The 18,083-nt window shown below is 41.5% G+C and overlaps 1 protein-coding gene across 1 annotated transcript in view; it reads left to right on the forward strand.

Annotated features, from left to right (window-relative positions):
* Window positions 1–18,083, forward strand: part of RIN3 (Ras and Rab interactor 3) — a 126,948-nt gene that overhangs the window by 78,994 nt on the left and 29,871 nt on the right. Inside the window, 4 exon segments of the mRNA XM_042446149.1 lie at window positions 2,629–2,720; window positions 8,049–8,497; window positions 8,500–9,517; window positions 15,644–15,952. Of these exon segments, the coding sequence (XP_042302083.1) occupies window positions 2,629–2,720; window positions 8,049–8,497; window positions 8,500–9,517; window positions 15,644–15,952 (1,868 nt within the window).

The following is an 18,083-nucleotide window of genomic DNA, read 5'->3' on the forward strand; positions in this document are numbered from 1 at the left end:
TCGGTCAGTGTTCCCAACAGTGGTAGCTGTCTTGACATTTCAGACTACAGCTCCCACCATTATTGACTTCGTTGGCAAAGGTTGACTAGAGTTGGGAAGATCTGCAAGAGTCATGTAGTCCAACCTCTGACAAGCAGGAATGCACAACTGAAGCAGTCCTGAAAGATGTCCAATAGACCAAAGTAGATCTATTCACTGCTGAGGCAGTCTATTCCACTGTCGAGCCATTCTTACAATCAAGATGTTCTTCCTAATGTTTAGGTGGAATCTTTTTTCTTGTAGTTTGAATCCATTCATTCATGTTCTAGTCTGTGGAGCTGCAGAAAACAGGCTGGCTCCATTTTGTACAAGACTTCCTTTCAAATATTTAAATATGGCTATCATGTCACCTCTCAGTCTTCTCTCCCCCAAGTTCTGACTCCCTAAGTCATTCCTCATAAGGCTTTTCAGACCTTTGAGACCTGAGTTCTCAAAAGGCTGTAGGATCTTCAGATACTTAAAAGATAAAGGGTTTATTATTCTGTAGTTTTTTCCCTGTCCAAGGCCACCAGCCAACTATTCTAGCCTTCTCAGACTCACAATAATACATAGTCTAAGACATTTTGACACGCCTGACCATGGATTACTGCAAATATTAGAAAGGCCTCCACTTTTACCTTCCAAACTTGCAAGAGAGACACTCTGCACATGGTTAGAGATCTTCTCGGATCCCCCCTGCTTTTCTCACAACTTGGACCAATGTATGCAGTGCCCTCCACCACCCAAGTGCATTGTCACAGCAGCCTTGTAAGGTAGATTGGGTTGAAAGACAGTGACTGGTCCAAGTTAATGTACTAGTAGATATTTGAACCCAGGCCTCCTGACCAAAACCCAATGTTTGTAGTCATTGGCTTCACAGCACCAGTGCCATATAGTCTGAAGATGGGGGCACTTCACATTGCCATTTTGAGTGTGGCACCACCTCTGGAATGCCCTGGCATTTCATGGAAATTGTGGTGCTGATGAAAAGGGTTGTCAGGCCCTGAAGTTTCTATCCCCAAACCTAAAATGTAGGGATGACAACTCACTCCTGATGTCCTAGGGCCAGGTCCTGCTGATGTTGCAAAGATTATGTTACAAGGGACAGCCCTTGTATGTTCTCCTAAATATCCGCCATAGCTGATACTGTGACAGCAAGTATGGTGTTACAAGGGACAGCATGTTCTCCTAAGAATCTACCACAGTATGCCATTCAAATAAAAAAGGCCAAGTCTGATAAATGAAGAAAAAATATACATACATGCAAACTTTTCAAGACAATGCCCTTGCCTTGAGATTTCTCTCACTGACTTCCAAGGATTGGAGGAGAAGGTCCAAGCCCTGAGGCCTGGCAACCCTAGTTTTGATTATTACAGTGCTTTGAAAGTATATTCTAGCACTGAGGTCTGTTGAAACCTAACTGAAATTGAAATGAATCAATGAGGCTTCTATTTATTTGCCTCCCATATTTTTTTCCAGGAGCATATTGGCAAATTTGGGATTGATTTGGCTGCATCTCACAACAACCTTGCTAAGCACACTAGGTTTAGAAAATACTTACTGTCATTTAAATGGCTGCTTGAATGAGTGGACACCTTCTTGTTCTGAGTATCATTCCACCCATTTATTCAGATTAATCTTGATATTAAAATATTAAAGATATGGTATAAACCTCCAGTTCATGCAGCTGTGCATTACTAATTGTGAGTGGATGAGAGGTACACTTTACCCTGCTTCCTCCATCACTGCATGCATCACTACACATGAAAAGATATGTAGAGAGATCTTGCAGCACCTTTGAGACTACTGAAAGAAAAAAGGTGGCAGCATGAGCTTTCGTAGACTAAAGTATACTTCCTCAGATGCAGTTGGTGGAGTAGAAAGCAAAGAGACATTCTGGCTAAGCTGAGAAAACTCATCTTTTTGGAATACAACTCAACGTTTTGGACTACAACTGTGGCCATGGTGAATGGAGTAATTCTGGAAGGTGTTGTCCAAAAAGATAACCTTTCTGGGCTCTGCTATATCCCAGAGACTAGTCTTTGCAGATAGAGAAGAGCCTCCCTTTCAGGAAAAGCTGGATGAGGGGAAGCAGAGGAAGCATGCTCCCTCTCCTTGCAAACAATCTGAACAGCTGAATAGGGCTTTCATGTATGAATGCTCATACAGACATGTATGTAGGCTGGAGTAACTTCTTTGCTGCTGAAGATACGGGTCAGAATGCTTGCCTCCACCCATACTGCTCCCGATTGCACCTAGAGACATTTCACAGATGTCCCTGCCCAATACTTCACCTTTGTTTCCCAATCCCTCAGCATCTGCTCTCTGATGTGACTGCTATGCCTGCTATGCATAAGGGCCTGTCCAGTATGATTGTATGTATGCATTTTATTGACATGAGTCAGACATGGGGACTAAAGAGATATTCATCTGCTGACCCCAAAACAGAAATTCTCTAAATGGCTTAGAATGAAAAACAAGTGTTTCTCTTAAGTGCAGAATTTAAAAGAAAAAGGAAAATGATGTAAAACTATCCAGAAAGCTCTTATCTGCCCAAACACATTCAATTGTATTTGCTTCTTCTCTCCACCATGCTCCTGACTTTCCTAGAGATTTGCTTCCCTTCACTCTGAGACTACCACAAGCAATATTGGAAGCCAATAGTTTCACAGACTTGGAAATCATCTCTAGCCTGGGGATCGGTAAGTTGTGCTGGCAAGCTCATTTGAAAGATCCATGGTAATGTCAGTTCTTACTTAAAGAAGAGGGTTGTGAATGACTTGTTAGTATTGCTTTCTCTGTGCATAGATATATTCCTTCTTGTCTCTGGAACATGTTAAGGTCACTTTAGTTGTGTTAAAAAGGAATATCCACAGGCCAACAAGAATTAGGGTGGCTGTATCTCCTACTTCATAGACCTTGTTGAAGGATTGTCAGAGAAGAGTCCTTTATATAAAATTACCACTGAAGAGCTGTCAAGTTAAAATCTGATTTAAAGGTGACAAACCATAAAAAGAGGGATCAGAGGCCTTGAAGTTGCCTATTAGCTGCCAGTATCTGGACAGTAAACTGAGCAGGTCCATGGGTTACCTGCTCACAGTCTCCCCCTGTCTCCCACTAAAATTAATTTATCTTGTAATTCTGTTTAAAGCATATCAGTCATTTTAAATGCATATTAATTAATTAGCCCATGCAGTTTATGTACAGATGCAATCCTCTTTTTGTCCTCTTTGATGTACAAATAGTCATTATATCTGTGCCTTTGCTAGTTTGTGTTAGAGTTCAGGCTTGTGTTGAATGACAGACCATATCATCAACAGCTAGAGAAGTCTAGATTTTAGATACTGGGAGTTCTATTTCTTTAGCTCGGTTGTCTTGTGGTTGTTGTGTGCCTTCAAGTTGTTTCCAATTTATGGCAACCCTGAGATGGAACCTGTCACAGGGTTTTCTTGGCAAGATTTGTTCAGAGGGGGATTGCCTTTGCCTTTGAGGCTGAGAGTGTGTGACTTGCCCAAGGTCACCCAGTGGGTTTCCATCAGTGCTGGTTTTCTTTAAAAATTGGTTCCCATTTTGTGTATCTATTCTCTCCTTTAAAAGAGATGTACATACATCTATCTACTCTGGAATGAGAAAATGTAAGTGAAACTTTGGTGTTATATTTGGAATTAATATGTGAAAAGTCGGTTAACATGTTGTTGTTGACTGCCTTCAGTCAGTGGTTAAATGCCAGTACTGCAGCCACAAGATTGTGAGTTCGATCTCAGAGGGCTCCAGGTTGATGCAACCTTCCATCCTTTTGTAGGTCAGTAAAATGAATACCCAGCTTGTTGGGGGGCAATTGGCTGACACATTGTAAACTGCTTAGAGAGTTCACTATGAAGTGGATGTGGATGTAAATGCTATTGCTATTGCAATTGCTAGGGTCACTATAAGTTGGAATCGACTTGAAGGCACATAACAACAGCAACAACAAATGAGGTTCGTAAGACCTATCCAGGATAGCCAGCATGAGTCTTGGACTAGGACTCTGGGGAAACTATATTTCAAATCCTCCCACAGTTGTGGAAGCCCACCGGCTGACCTTCATCCTTTCAGCCGAAGAGGAGAGCATTGACAAACCTCTAAATAAACTTTGCCAGGAAAACCCTATAATAGGATCACTATATGTTGGAGTAGTCTTGAAGGCACATAACAACAAGAAGACGGTTGTCAAGATTCCTGGAATAACTTATACAGTGGTTTTTGAACACTTGGAAATTCTCTCGCAGTCATATAGGAAGCTGCCTTCTGTCAGGTTATATAGTCCAGCCATCTGTCTCAGTCTTGTCTACAATAGAGGTTGTGAGCTGCCTTGAGTCCTATACTGAGAGAAACATGGAAAATGAATAAATAAACCCAACTCTCTTGCCCATCTTGGTGATCTCTGGATGTGCTGAACCTACAACTTCTATCATCCCCATATAACATAGCTAATGGGAAGAATTGGTTTACAATTCTTGGCACAACCTCCATCCCTCCAGGTTTCAGCCAGGTCTGTTTCCCAGCTATGTCAACATTGGCCTTCCCATTTTTCTTTAAAACATTAAAAAAAAAACACCTTGAAAGATGTTTTACATTGCAATGCCTAATCAACTGAAAGAGGAGGAAGTCGCAGGTAGATGACCAAAGTTTCCTTTTCCAAAAGGAAAGATTTCATAATCTATAATGCTTTTTTGTTGACAGTTTCCACTTCCTCCAGAATCATGCATTGTTTTAGGAAGAGGAATTCCCCGTTTTGTAGTGATTCTTCCAAAGCCTATACACACGGCCCTAAAGACAAATTTTGTTTCTTTTATTAAAGCACCATTCATGGATAATTTCTAATTTCTGAATCTCTGTTTTATGTATAACATTTTATGTTTTACATTTTAATTGGTTTTTAGCCTGTGTTTGTTTTACTGTTAGCCATCTTGCATAATATGTTATTGTTATTATTTGTGGAAAGATAACATCTAAAATAAATAAATAAATAAAACACCTACTAGGAATAAAATTAACTTGCAACTCTCCCTAGAAGCAAAAATGACTAAACTGAGGTTGTCATATTTTGCCTATATCATGAAAAGAAAGGATTCTATAGAAAAGTCTATAATGCTTAGTAAAGTTGAGGGCAATAGGAAAAGAACAAGACCACATTCCAGTTGGATAGGTTCAATCAGAGAAGCAACAACCATGAATCTGCAAGAGCTGAGCAGGTCAAACTTTCTCATTCATAGGGTCACCATGTGTCAAAGTCAGCTTGAAGGTAGTCAACAACAACAACAACATGTTAACCAATTATCCACACATTAATTCCAAATATGACAAGAAAGTTTCACTTACATTTTCTCTTTTAAGAGCAGATAGATGTATGGACATCTCTTCTTTTAGGAGACAAGATGCACAAAATGGGAACCAATGTTTAAAGAAATCATCCTTGAAACTAGGGTGCAAAGTAGACCAAACCTACAGAGAAATTTTTGTCTCTTATAAACACTTCCCATATTTTCATCTTAGAAGACTGTGAGTTCTGTTAAGCAGGAGAAAAACTTGGCAGTGAAAATGCCTTGAATATTATTTTTCATGTGCACTAAAGAGTACAATATTTTGTCCTTTGGAAAATGTGATATTTCCACCTAGACAGCACATTCGTTGCAGTTTGTAATGTCTTGATGATTGAGGTCAGTTATTTATTGGGTACATTTTGTGATGTGCTTAACACAGGACCGTTCAGTTCTCAGCTGAAACATATTTCTTGCATGTATACATATCTGGTGCAAAGTTACACTATTAATTGGTTACATTTATATCTTGCCTTTCCTCCACTGAAATCAAAGTGGTAGACTTTGAACTCCATTTGCAACAATGGAAATAAGCCTGAGGTCAAAGAAGGAAAGTTGGAGAGGAAAGAGAAACCAGGACATTTTAAAAGCAGATGAAAAGTGGTGGGACAGAGGATTAATTGGTCCCTGCCAAACCATAGCCTTAAACAAATGGGCAGGATAGCACAGGCCAAGCCCATGCTATTCTGCCCTAGCTTCTGACCCAAGATAGTCCCCAGGCTGGTGTGGCATGGAGTGGGTGTTTACATGCCCATCTGCCACTGCACCATGGACCAGCTGTTGCCATGCTCTCTGTATCTGCTTCTGCCATTGCATCTTCACAGAAGACCCCTGTTGCAGCCCATAAGGGTGGAAATGGGCACCCACATAGCCAGGCACCCCCATCCGATGTCACAGGCTGTGATGGGGGTCTTCTGTGAAGATGTGATGGCAGAGGCAGGCGTGGAGCATGTGAGGCCATGCAGTGTGCCAGCTATCACCACATAGTTTTCAGGTTCCTCCACAGCAAACAGCCTATCAGACCTGTGCTAAGGACCCTTTGGGCAGGGATCAGTATGGAACTGGTGGATTGGCATCTGGACAGGATGATCCTGACCCAGGGCTAATAGCTTGCATTGTCCATGTAGGATGATGCAAGCAGTGGCATCACTGGGGAGTGCAGGGGGTGGCCCACACCAGGTGATACCCCAGAGGGGGGTGTACATCTGAGGGGGAAGTACACCTGGTGGAAGTGGTATGGCTGCTGGGTGAGTGAAAAAGGACATTGCATCCCTTGCCCAGCAGCCATGCCAGAGCCCAAACAGCCCTCTTGAAACTGTGGACTTTACCTCACAGGGCTCCTGGCATGGGTCAAGAATGGTCCAAAAGGAACCAGGAAGGGAATGTAATGAGTGGGGGAGGCATTTTACTGCACACAGAAGTCCCTCACTTGTTCCGTTCCCTTCCCTTCCGTTCCCAATCCGTCCCAGAGGAGGCGATTTTTGAGAACTATTCTGAACAGTTCTCAAAAATCGCCTCCGCTGGGATGGATTGGAAATGAAAGGGAAGGGAATGGAACAAGTGAGGGACTTCTGGGTGCAGTAAAATGTATCCCCCATTCATTCCCCACTTGTTCCCAGCCCCCTCCATTCCATTCTCATCCCATTCCATGGAGGCCCTGTGTGGTAAGGTTCTGTAGCTCTGTCCCCTCTGGCAGCAGAGGCTGCTGGGAGGATAGTGACATCCATGTGGGGTCTGGTGCAACTGCAGACCTGCTGGAACTCAGATGGCCCTCTGGAGGCCACAACAATCTGCCCGCCTGCTGCCCCCCACACCAGGTGACACCAACCCTAGGGACACCACTGGACATGAGCCTGGGGCAAGCAGGGGCCTTTTGGCCTGTGCATACAGACCTCATATCACTCTGGCTCTCTCAGACTCACCACTGACTCTTTAGATCTTTGGATGATTTAAAAGGGCTGTCAAAGATTAGCACAATCATCATTAATATTTATATGGCACATGTAACAACAACAACCACAGCAGTGTATGCAGTGTATTTATTTTATTTTATCTGTTTAATAAAAATATTTATAGCATAGTAATAGTATTTATTTATTTAATAATAGTATTTCTATCCAGCTGTTTATTCGCAAAGTCTCTCAGAGTGACTTACAGATTCTTAATTTGACAGTTCCCTGCCAGTTGTGCATGCTGCACTTTTCTACACATCTTTCTCTAGGATTTTCAAGACAGTTTACATTAAGCTTTAAAACACACAGTCAACATTTTCAAATTACAAAAATGATGAGGGAAATCAAAGCAACTGTGTAAAAGGATAGTTGCAGATATTCAGTAACTAAACAAGATGGAATCAGCTAAATATTGCCAGTATTTTCTAAATCAAAGGAGAGTTGTCAATTTTCATCTTGCCTTAAGCAAAATATTCTGGTGCCTAGACACCCTTGTCAGAGTGTGATAGGGTGGTAATATTTCTTGTGAATTTTATATGAATCTTCTATTAGATTTTGTCAGTTCTAAAGCAATGTTGTGTGTTCAGCTGATACAAAATAATATGCAAATTCTCAAGAAATGTTCTGCAATTCTTTTTTCTTCTGTACTTAAGACATGGCAGCTTTTTCCTTTCTTATGCTTTCACATTCCTTTAATTATCTATGTATTTTTGTACAGGTTTCTGGGGCTCTTCTTTAAATCAAAGACGAGGTGGAAGGTTTCCTCATCCTGTGAAAGGTCCTCCTTTCGCCACAGCCCAGGAAAAAAAAGTAAAAAATGCCAGCCAATGTTTTGCAAGCAGCACAAACAATTGTTCATGTGAAATTGAGCTGTCAATAGGAAATGACAGGCTGTGGTTTGTAAATCCTATTTTTATAGAGGAGAGAAACCCTTGGTTTCCTCTCAATGTTACTCCCCTAGAGAGCTGCAGGGAGAGTCCTTCTTTTAGTAGTGATATACTGACAAGACCACAAAAGAAGTCTCCAAGCCGCCGACCCCCTCCACCTCCACCACCACCAGCTCCACCACCATCTCTACATGCTCTGAAGAAGCCTGATAAACCTCCCATGACCACCTCTGAAGAGGACCACCTTCAGGATCTTGGGAAAAAACCAAAAGGAGATGAAAACTGAGGTTATCAAAGAGAAGGATGGGCGAGAGTCCTTCTTTCCTCATGACCCTTCTTCATCTGCCATTCCCAATAAGTGTTTTCCTCCTTCCGTTCCACCAAGGAGATGCTCAAGCGAAAGGGCTTCAGGGACAAGCTGCTTTGATAAATCTGGGCAAGTTGCAAAACCAGGAAGGGAACAAGCAGCAAAACAGAGTGGTAGAAATGAGAACTGTGTCAAAGATCTCCAAGGCACAGAAAAAAACAGAGGTGCTGGAAAAGGGGATGGAGGAGACCTCCTCAGAAGGTCTGGAAACGAAGCTTGGTAATGAGGCCAAGGAGAAGCCAACTGATCTGCTGAGGAAGCCCTCAGAGAAGTCAACAGGGCCTCCTGTCCCACCCCCAAGAAAGAAGAGGTTTTCTCGACATCCATCATCTGCCAGCTGTGGATATTCAAAGCACATGGGCACTGAAGAGCTAGAAGTGTTCAGTCCAGATGAAAGTACACAGCCAAAAGAAAAAAAGTGCTCTGACGTAAAAAGGGAATCAAATTTAGGCCTTAAGCTTGTCAGCATATCAGACTGTGAAGGTTCTCGTGACTCACTGCATTGCCCCGTAAGCAATGTAGGCCTTCCAACCCCTTCTTCTGAGCCTGATTCCTATTCTACCAGTAGCACTGAGGATGAGCTGGAGTCAGTGACCAGCCCTTCTGTAAAGAAGACCCGCTCCATGATTTTGGGCAGGGCCAGGCATCGCCTGTCCATGGTCAGTCTGAGTAATGTCTTTACAGCTTTCCTGTCTGCTGACAGAAAGCTCCAGAAGAAGATTGTGGAGCTGGCTCAAGATAAGGACTCATACTTTGGCAACCTGGTGCAGGACTATAAAGTGTACAGTCTGGAGATGATGGCCAAGCAGAGCTCCAGCACTGAAATGCTCCAAGAGATTCGCTTAATGATGACACAGCTGAAGAGCTACTTAATCCAAAGCATGGAACTCAAATCCTTTATAGACCAGACTGTTCACACAGATGAGCAACTGGGTAAGTGTTGCCACTTCTATACTTTTTTCAGATGTTCCAAGATATTTTGTTACCAGAAGCAGAGCAATAAATGGTTGCCACACTCTCTCCTAAAATCAGGGCACACTGTACGTAGTACCATAGGCCACCCAAGTTTTTTGGTATTGAAGGCAAAAAATGTCATGGGCGCTCTGTTCGGTTCCTGGCAGAAAAAGACAGATGAACAAAACAATCTTAATAAAATATGGAAATAACCATTAGCCCCCCTTTCAAGATTCAGAAATCTGCCATTGAGGCAGCCTCTTCACTGCCTTTGGAGTATGGAATATGTAAGAGAAGAGAGCAGGTTAAGAAATCAATAGGAGAACTAGAGGGATAAATGTTTTCTGTATTTGTCATTATTTCACATCTACTGAGTCCCACATTTTAAAATAAAGGGACTTTTAAAGAGGATGCTAAACTGTTTTTACTGTAGTACCTTTTTTATTTTAAAAAAACTGATCTGTATCATTTTTATTGTATGTTTTTAATTGTTGTTTTAAAAAACTGTGCACCTTTCCCATGTGCAGGGGTTCGGTTCTGCACCCACCCCACCCCCAATGTGGATGGGAATAAACAAGGGAGCTCAACCCCATATTAGTCAATGGGTGGCAATGTGTACATGCTCATGTTGGCATGGCTGCATGCATGTGCCATCACTGTTTAATATGAGGCGGGCGATCTGTGGGAGCACCAATCAGCAGATAGCTAGCCTGCCAATATGGCAGACCCACTATATTATTTGTAGTTTGTTGTTATTGTTGTGTGCCTTCAGGTCATTTCTGTCTTATGGTGAACCTGTCATGGAGTGAACAGTCATGATCATAGCTATTTACAGATTGCATCAGATTTGTATTTCAAATGCAATGGATGGTTGTGGATGCATTGGACTTAGGACTGCCAACTGCTTTCTCTAGTGCTACTCTTGTGCAGAAATCTAGCTGGTGAGCTTTTCCTGATATGCATTTATGTGTAGTATTTCTATATCACCTTTTTTTAGCCCAGACAGAGCACCACATAGACAATCCAGAAAATAATTAAAACTAGGCATGATGATTTATTATTATTAAAACAGTAAAATTTAAAAACAATACAAAGCATTTACAAAGTATAAATATATAGTTTAAAGAAACTATTAAGCAATGTAAAAAATTAAAACAATTGCACATTAATATATTAAAATGTATTTAAAACTACATGTAACCCTTGATCTGACTTGCACAGCATTTAAAAACCCAACCCTTATCAGTTTTAAACGTCTGATGGCCATCCTCTCTTTCAAAGTCTGGGAGCAGCCACTGAGAAGGCCTTCTCCCTTGTTCCCATTATATGTGCCTGAAAGGTGGTGGGACAGAGAGAAGGGCCTCTCCAGATGATTTCAGTCCTCTAATAACATTAAGAACAAAACGATAGTTTAACAATCTCAGTTTAAAATCTGTGTTTCTTCACAACCTTTGTATAGACAGAGCAGGGACCAGTGGCAATTCCAAAGTTGTGCATTCCAGAGTCAGTTTATGCCTGACTAGCAGATCCCTATAAATGGAAGCACCTTCAAAAGGGGTTTTGGCATCTTTGTTGGAAGTGAGGAGGCAGCAAACATTCATTTGTGCAGGAAAATGTTCTGTACAGTGCACCCACGTCATATGTGGGTGCCTTTTACGTGGCTTTCAGCTTACACTGTATGTCATGTGATGGTAGAATAATGGTGCACGGGCCATGCATGAGCCCTGTGATTTTCAATGGGGCTCGAGCATATGCACGATTTGCCTTATGCAGAGGGGTCTGGAACTGATCCCCACGTATGGCAAGGGCACACTGTATATGCCCTGAGGCTCTCAGCCCATTTCTGGTTAAGGATTTTCCACCTTTGATGCTACAAACATTTGATTGTTTGACAAGAGATGATTTCCATAATTTTAAAGAAGATGATGAAGCCTTGGCTCAGTTATTAATCAGAATGGAGATCGCAGTGAAGAAATCAGAAGATGACTAAGACTTGGAAGTGCAGCTAAGAAGGAACTAGACAAGATCCTCAAGTGTAATTGAACACTAAATTTAGGATTGTCCATGCTGTCATATTTCCCATTTCTATATATGGTTATGAAAGCTAGACAGTGAAGAAAACTGATATGAAGAAAATAAAGTCATCTGAAATGTGGTGCTGGAGAAGAGTTCTATGAATACTCCCAACTGTGAAAAAGTAACATGAATGAGTCAAAGAGAAAAATCAAGCCTGTAATCTCTCTAGAAGTGAAGATGACTAAAGTGAGACTGTTGTGTTTTGGACACATAATGAGAATGTGTGACCATTAGAAAAGAGAATAATCTTGGTAAGATAGAAGGCAGTAGGAAAAGAGGAAGACTGCATTCCAGGTGTATAGACCCAATCAAGGAAGCCACAGCCTTGATTCTGCAAGACCTGAGCAGGAATGTTGATGATAGAGTGAATCGGAGGTCTCTCATTCATAAGGTCACCATAAGTCAAAGTCAACTTGGCAGCAGTTAAAGACAATAACCCTTCATTCAATGGCTGAATTTTATAGCTCTCCACTTACTGCTTAACTACAATAGATCAGTGTTCTCTAACTGGAATAATTCACTCCTTACTAACCTTTAACAAACAAGTCATTTGAAGAGTAAAATGTCCATGTTGTTGGGCTTAGAAAGAAAACAGAAGGGCTGATGTGTGACACACTGAAAGGCACCAGATCCCATCTGATCTTGGAAGCTCAGCTGGGTCAGCCCTGGTTAGTACTTGGATGGGAGACCACCAATGAATGCTGTAGGCTACATTTCAGAGATAGAAACTAGCAGAACACTCCAAAACTGAGGAATTTGCATCCTTGTCTTCTGCCTGGAGATGACCCATGAGAACTGAAGACTGAGGACCAGGGTCTGAGATCTGGCAACCCCGGATTTTCATTGCAATAATTCCACATATATACAGGCACCTTTCAGTGAAATTATATTTCATATGATTCATTGTTGAACTCTATAGCTCCATTGCTGCAAGATGGGTGCAGGTTTAGATTTTCTTAAGTGCATGTAGATTTGACAAGAGGACAGGCATGGTGCAATTTGTTGGTACACTTTTGCAAGTTTGATGGAAAGATTTTTTGATTTTTTGATTTTCTGTAGAGGAGTATTTATTCACTTCCTGGATGTTAAGCAAGCGTTAGGCAATAGCCTCAATAGGCTATGAAGAGGAGTGGCCTGAACTGTAGAATAGGCTGTTCTTTGCTGCTAAATGTACAGCCAGAGCTGCAGAGGGCTGTACTCAGCAAAGCTGTAGGAGTCAAATCAACTAACAGCCTTATAGGGAAATGAAAACCTGAAAGTGTTGCTTCACTTCGCATCAACTCTGAGGGATCATCTTTCTTCGTAGTGCTATTGTCGACATTTCCTCCTGGATGTTCTGCTGCCCTTTCAAACTGAACATAACATGAGATTGATTTTTTTTCATTGAAACTTCATTTCCCCACCATATGCCACTTTTTGAGAAACTGTTTCTATTCCAAGAATAAAAGATTTTGGGATTATCTTAATCTCTCCCTCAATATGCAGACCACTGTTCCATTGTCTTTTCGTGCATGCCCCCCAACAATTGCAAAATCTATTGTTTCCTCTGCATCTGTTGCTGAAGACCTTGTCCAAGATGTGACAACAGTTCACTCAAATTACAGAAAAATTCTGGTTTACTTTCATGTTGTCCTCCTCCTCCTCCTCCTCATTTTCCATTAATTCACCAAGACTTTTCTAGAATCAACCTTGTGTCATCTTCCTCCTTCTGGCAATAGGTGAAACCTGTTGGAGAAGTTAGCTGACAGATCCATTTCCAAGTATGAAGGATGGATTTGTGTACATTTATTAACTTTCCAGGTGGATTTTACATCCCCTCCAAGATTTCACAGGTGGAAAAAAAAGGCATATGTGGCCAAGCAACATCAGAGTGTGGTCACAATGGCAGAAGTTATTGATGAAGCAGTACAAACTAGTTAGGAAAGTCTGCAAAAGTTTGTTTTTGCCTGAGCCTACTGGAAAGGATGAGATTCTGCCTCCTCCTCTCCTGCACTGAGGTGCAAAACAGATTGCAGAAATAATCCAGTTTGAGACCACTTTAACTGCCCCTGCTCAATGCTAGGGAATTCTGGGAACTGTAGTTATGTGAGACATTTAGCCCCCTCTGTCAGAGAGCTCTGGTGCCACAATAAACTACAATTCCCAGGATTCCCTAGCACTGAGTGAGGGCAGTTAAAGACATCTCAAACTGGATTATTTTGGAAATGTGTTTTGACCTGAGTTAACAGAGCATGTATGATTTTTGTACTTTGAATTCAGGCTGAACCAGCTGGCATAAGCTGGGAATGAAAGGGGAAAGTGGAAGGAAGAACGAGAAACTGGATCATTTCTAAAAGCAGCCTCAAAACGGGACAACAGAGGATTAATTGGGAGTGTTCCTGCCAAATTGGGACAGTTGGAGGATATGATTCTATTCAAAATGAGTTGTGAGAGCAGGGTAAAACCAGAGAGACAGATTTAGGCTGAGATCATGGGTAGCATAGTGGTTTGAGCCTTGGACGATGAATCTGGAGACCAGGGTTTAAATCCCGTCACAACCATGTAAACCTACTGGGTGATCTTAGGCAAGTCACACTCTGTCAGCCTCAGCAGAGGATGGCAATGGCAGAACCTCCTCTGAACAAAACGTGCCAAGAAAACCTCATGATAGGATTGCCAGAGGTCAGAAACAACTCAAAGGTACACAACAACAACAAGGGCAAGATGCTCAGAGAGGCTAGGAATTAGCATTAGCCCACAAGATACCATGTCCCTTGTTTGCCCCTAAATGCCCCCTAAACTTCCTGTAGGGGGGCATAGGAGTATTTATGCCACATTTTGGTCTTTCCTGGGCCATTTTTGATTAAACAAAGTGACCGGGATTTTCAAAAGATTGACCCTAGGCCACAAAAATGGTCCCAGGAGGCCACATGTGGCCCATAGGTTATATTTTGTCCATCCTGGCCTAGACAGAAACCTGTGTGAGCCATCTAAAGCTCTAAAGAATATTTTCAAAGTATGAAGTGTTTTAAGAGTTGGGAAGTATTTTAATTGCTAGAAGCTTTTGTGGGTTAAGACTAGAGCTTTCAGATTCCCAGGACTAAACTTAGTAACATTATTAAAAAGGGAACTGATTAGTCAGGAAAAAACAAATACTGTATATATAGGCATATTGAAGAAACAAGCGCTGCTCTATTTTAGCTGCTGGGTACTTAAAAGATGTGGCACAATGGTTAATGTTAATGTTACCTACTTTCTCTACAGAGAAGACCTATTCTTCCCTTCACCAAACAAAGGAATCTTGTAGCACCTTGAGTAGGAGAAAAAGGCTTGTAAGCTTTTGCTGCGATTTTCTGTGTCCCAGTTAGTCAGATTTCTACGTATGCTGATACAGACTAGCACAATTGTGGCTGCTTCTGCACTGCAGAAATAATCCAATTTGACACCACTTTTAACTACCAAACCTCAATGCTATGGAATTCAGGGAATTGTAGTTTGTTGTGGCACCAGAGCTCTCTGACAGAGAAGGCTAAGTGCCTCACAAAACTACAATTCCCAGAATTCCATAACATTGACCCATGGTAATTAAAGTCATGTCAAACTAGTACAGTGAAAATGCAGCCTATGTCTTTAAATACGATTTCACCAAACTAGCCTGAGACTTCAGATCTGACTGAATATTCCAGAAGGAATTTTAATAAATACAAAGAAGATTGCAGAGAAGGAGTACAGTAATATCATATTTAAAATATTAGCTTTAGGCCAATTGTAATTTATTTGTGGTGAATGGTATTACATTATGTATAGCTTTTAAATTGCTTTTAATTTTATCTGTAAGATTTCTCTGCTTGAAAAGGACACCCAAGAAATCATCATCATCATCACCACCCAGAATACGGTGATATTTCCATACAATTAATATATAGATGGGATAGGTAGAATAAAAGATGGGTGATGGGTTTTAGGAGTGTGCTTCACTACTTCTACGAAAGACGTCTGTTTCTGTCCTAATTTGTTTATTTCTGACATACTCCTTTTCTGCTTTTCTAGAGGTGATTATTGAATCAGCTTTGCACAAGTGTGTCTTGAAGCCTTTAAAAGAAGCCATTGATACCTACTTGAGGGAAATCCATAGCAAAGATGGCTCTTTGAAGCTCCTCAAGGAAAATCAACAAGTCATACAAAACACAACTACCACTGACTTGGGAGTCACCACTAGTGTGCCTGAAGGTGCAGTTCTGGAGAAAATCCTACACAAATTCACAACTATGCACAAGGCCTATTCTCCAGAGAAGAAGATTAGCATCTTACTGAAGTCTTGCAAGCTCATCTATGACTCCATGACTCAGGGAAACCCAGGTAGTATGAAACTATGTTATGCATCTTGATGTTGTTTTTCTGTCTTCTAAATTACATGGGTTCTAACAAAAATGGCTGTGATTAGTAGAATTGTATTTAACACATTTGATTTATAACTCACCTTAGTCTCAAAAGTATGTTAAAACAAATTTGGGGCTCCTTCAGAGCAAGCAAGCAAAAGTCTTGCGATATGGCAAGAGTTGTACTTGTATTTGCTGGAGTTTTAAAAATATTTGTATGTCTACTTGCTCTTCTGGTCTGTTCCTTATAAATTTCAGGCCTTTGTTGTTGTGTGCCTTCAAGTTTTTCCCAATTTATGATGACCCCAAGGAACTATTTTTTAAAAAGAATTGATAGAAGATTCGATTCATTGGTTTTATAACTACTTGCTTCACTGAGCTGCCAATCGCCTGGCTTGCCGCCCGAGTAATTGCAAGTAATCAATGAATCAAATCTATCAATTTTTTTAAAAAAAATCATGTATTCATCGGTCACACCACAAGCACAAAGGCAGTGCAGGGGGGGCACGGGGGGATGGTGGATCTACCAAAAACTGAGGAGGGATGGTAAACACCCCTCTGCCATTAATCCCTCCCCCCATAATGACGTGATTCAGATCCATCGTTCCCACTTGGTGAACACACTTCAGAATCTATTTTTTTCAAAAGATCCACCAAAGAACAGAACTAATGCCGCTTACGTCACTGATGACGTGCAGATGATTGACATGCATTTTGAAGTGACACCAACTAGTGGGGACAACAGCCGTGCTAAAAAAGGAGCGATTACAAGGGAATAATGAAAAGATCCACTTTCACAGTGGGAACGACGGATCTTTTGGAATCAATTCACAGACATGGAGCAAAGGCAAATCACAAACTGGTTTAAATGTAAGTGGGAATGGGACCTTTGATTAACTATGCTGTCTAGAGAGCTTATCACTCACCTTTTCAAACCGGCTCCAGCCTCCCAGGCTGGAGCCGGGACACAAGATGGAGGCAGGGATTATCGCTCTCTAAATTACTGCTGAACCTCTGGCTGCCATCAGCCTGGGTCCCAGCTGGGGCCAAGCCACGCTCCACCAGCACCTTTTAAAAGCCAGAAGCTTTCAGACTTCTAAAAAGTGCTGACGGAATGCAGCTGGGACCCAGGCTGATGGCAGCTAGCGGTTCAGTGGCGATTTAGTGAGTGATCATCCCTGCATCCTGGCTCCAGCCCATAGGCTAGAGTCGGTTTAAAAAGGTGAGCGATAAGCTCCTAGGATTGCATGGAGTTGTAATCCAGCAACATCTGGAGGACCATACTTTGCTCATCCCTGCAGTAAAGCAAAAGCTGGCACCTTCATATCCTGTTACTCAAACAGGAAATGTTCCATAGTGTTACCAAGTTTGGGGCCTTTCCTCCAGCAACTGCTAGCAGGAAAACTGCTGGAGATAGCTTGCTGTCTACCTTGAGGCAATAAGGAATACCTCCACATGGAACTCCCTGTTATTGGCAGCATTCATGAAATGGCACCAACAAACTAATCTCTTCTCCCTTAGCTACTAGTGTCACCATAGAAGTGGAGATACTTCTGATTGTGATGTAAGCTGTTTCTGTGAGTCTGTGGTACTCAGATTCACACTGAGTACCACACTGTGGTACAAAAGTACCCTTTTGTCTCACTGCTTTTGTATTCTATGGTAAACTCTCAAAATATCACAACAACCCATGAAAATGAAGACTCATAGCCGTGTTGGGCTGAGAAGCTATTTTCCTATATGCATAGGAATGTAATAACATTGGTAGATTATGAAGAGAATAATGATCCAGTTTTGGGTTGTTGTTTTTTAAAGATATGTCAGGAGTAGAATTAGCAGTACACCGAAGTTGCAAACAAATGTCTTCATCCTCAAGAGGAATGGGTATCTTGATACATCTAGATATCCTAGCATTCAAATGGACAGCCACCATGAAGGTTGTTGTTGTTTTACATTTTGGGACTTTTTTTGTGGGGGGAAAATGTTTGCATACCAAATGTTTGGGGTTTGATTGGTTTTGCAAAAACCAGAGTTTGCACACAAAAACACCTCCCACTTAGCTCAGAAGACAGTATATTTTCACAACATGCACTGTTTTCTGTACATACATT

The sequence above is a fragment of the Sceloporus undulatus genome, chromosome 1 (genome assembly GCF_019175285.1).
Source record: "Sceloporus undulatus isolate JIND9_A2432 ecotype Alabama chromosome 1, SceUnd_v1.1, whole genome shotgun sequence".
Classification (NCBI taxonomy): domain Eukaryota; kingdom Metazoa; phylum Chordata; class Lepidosauria; order Squamata; family Phrynosomatidae; genus Sceloporus; species Sceloporus undulatus.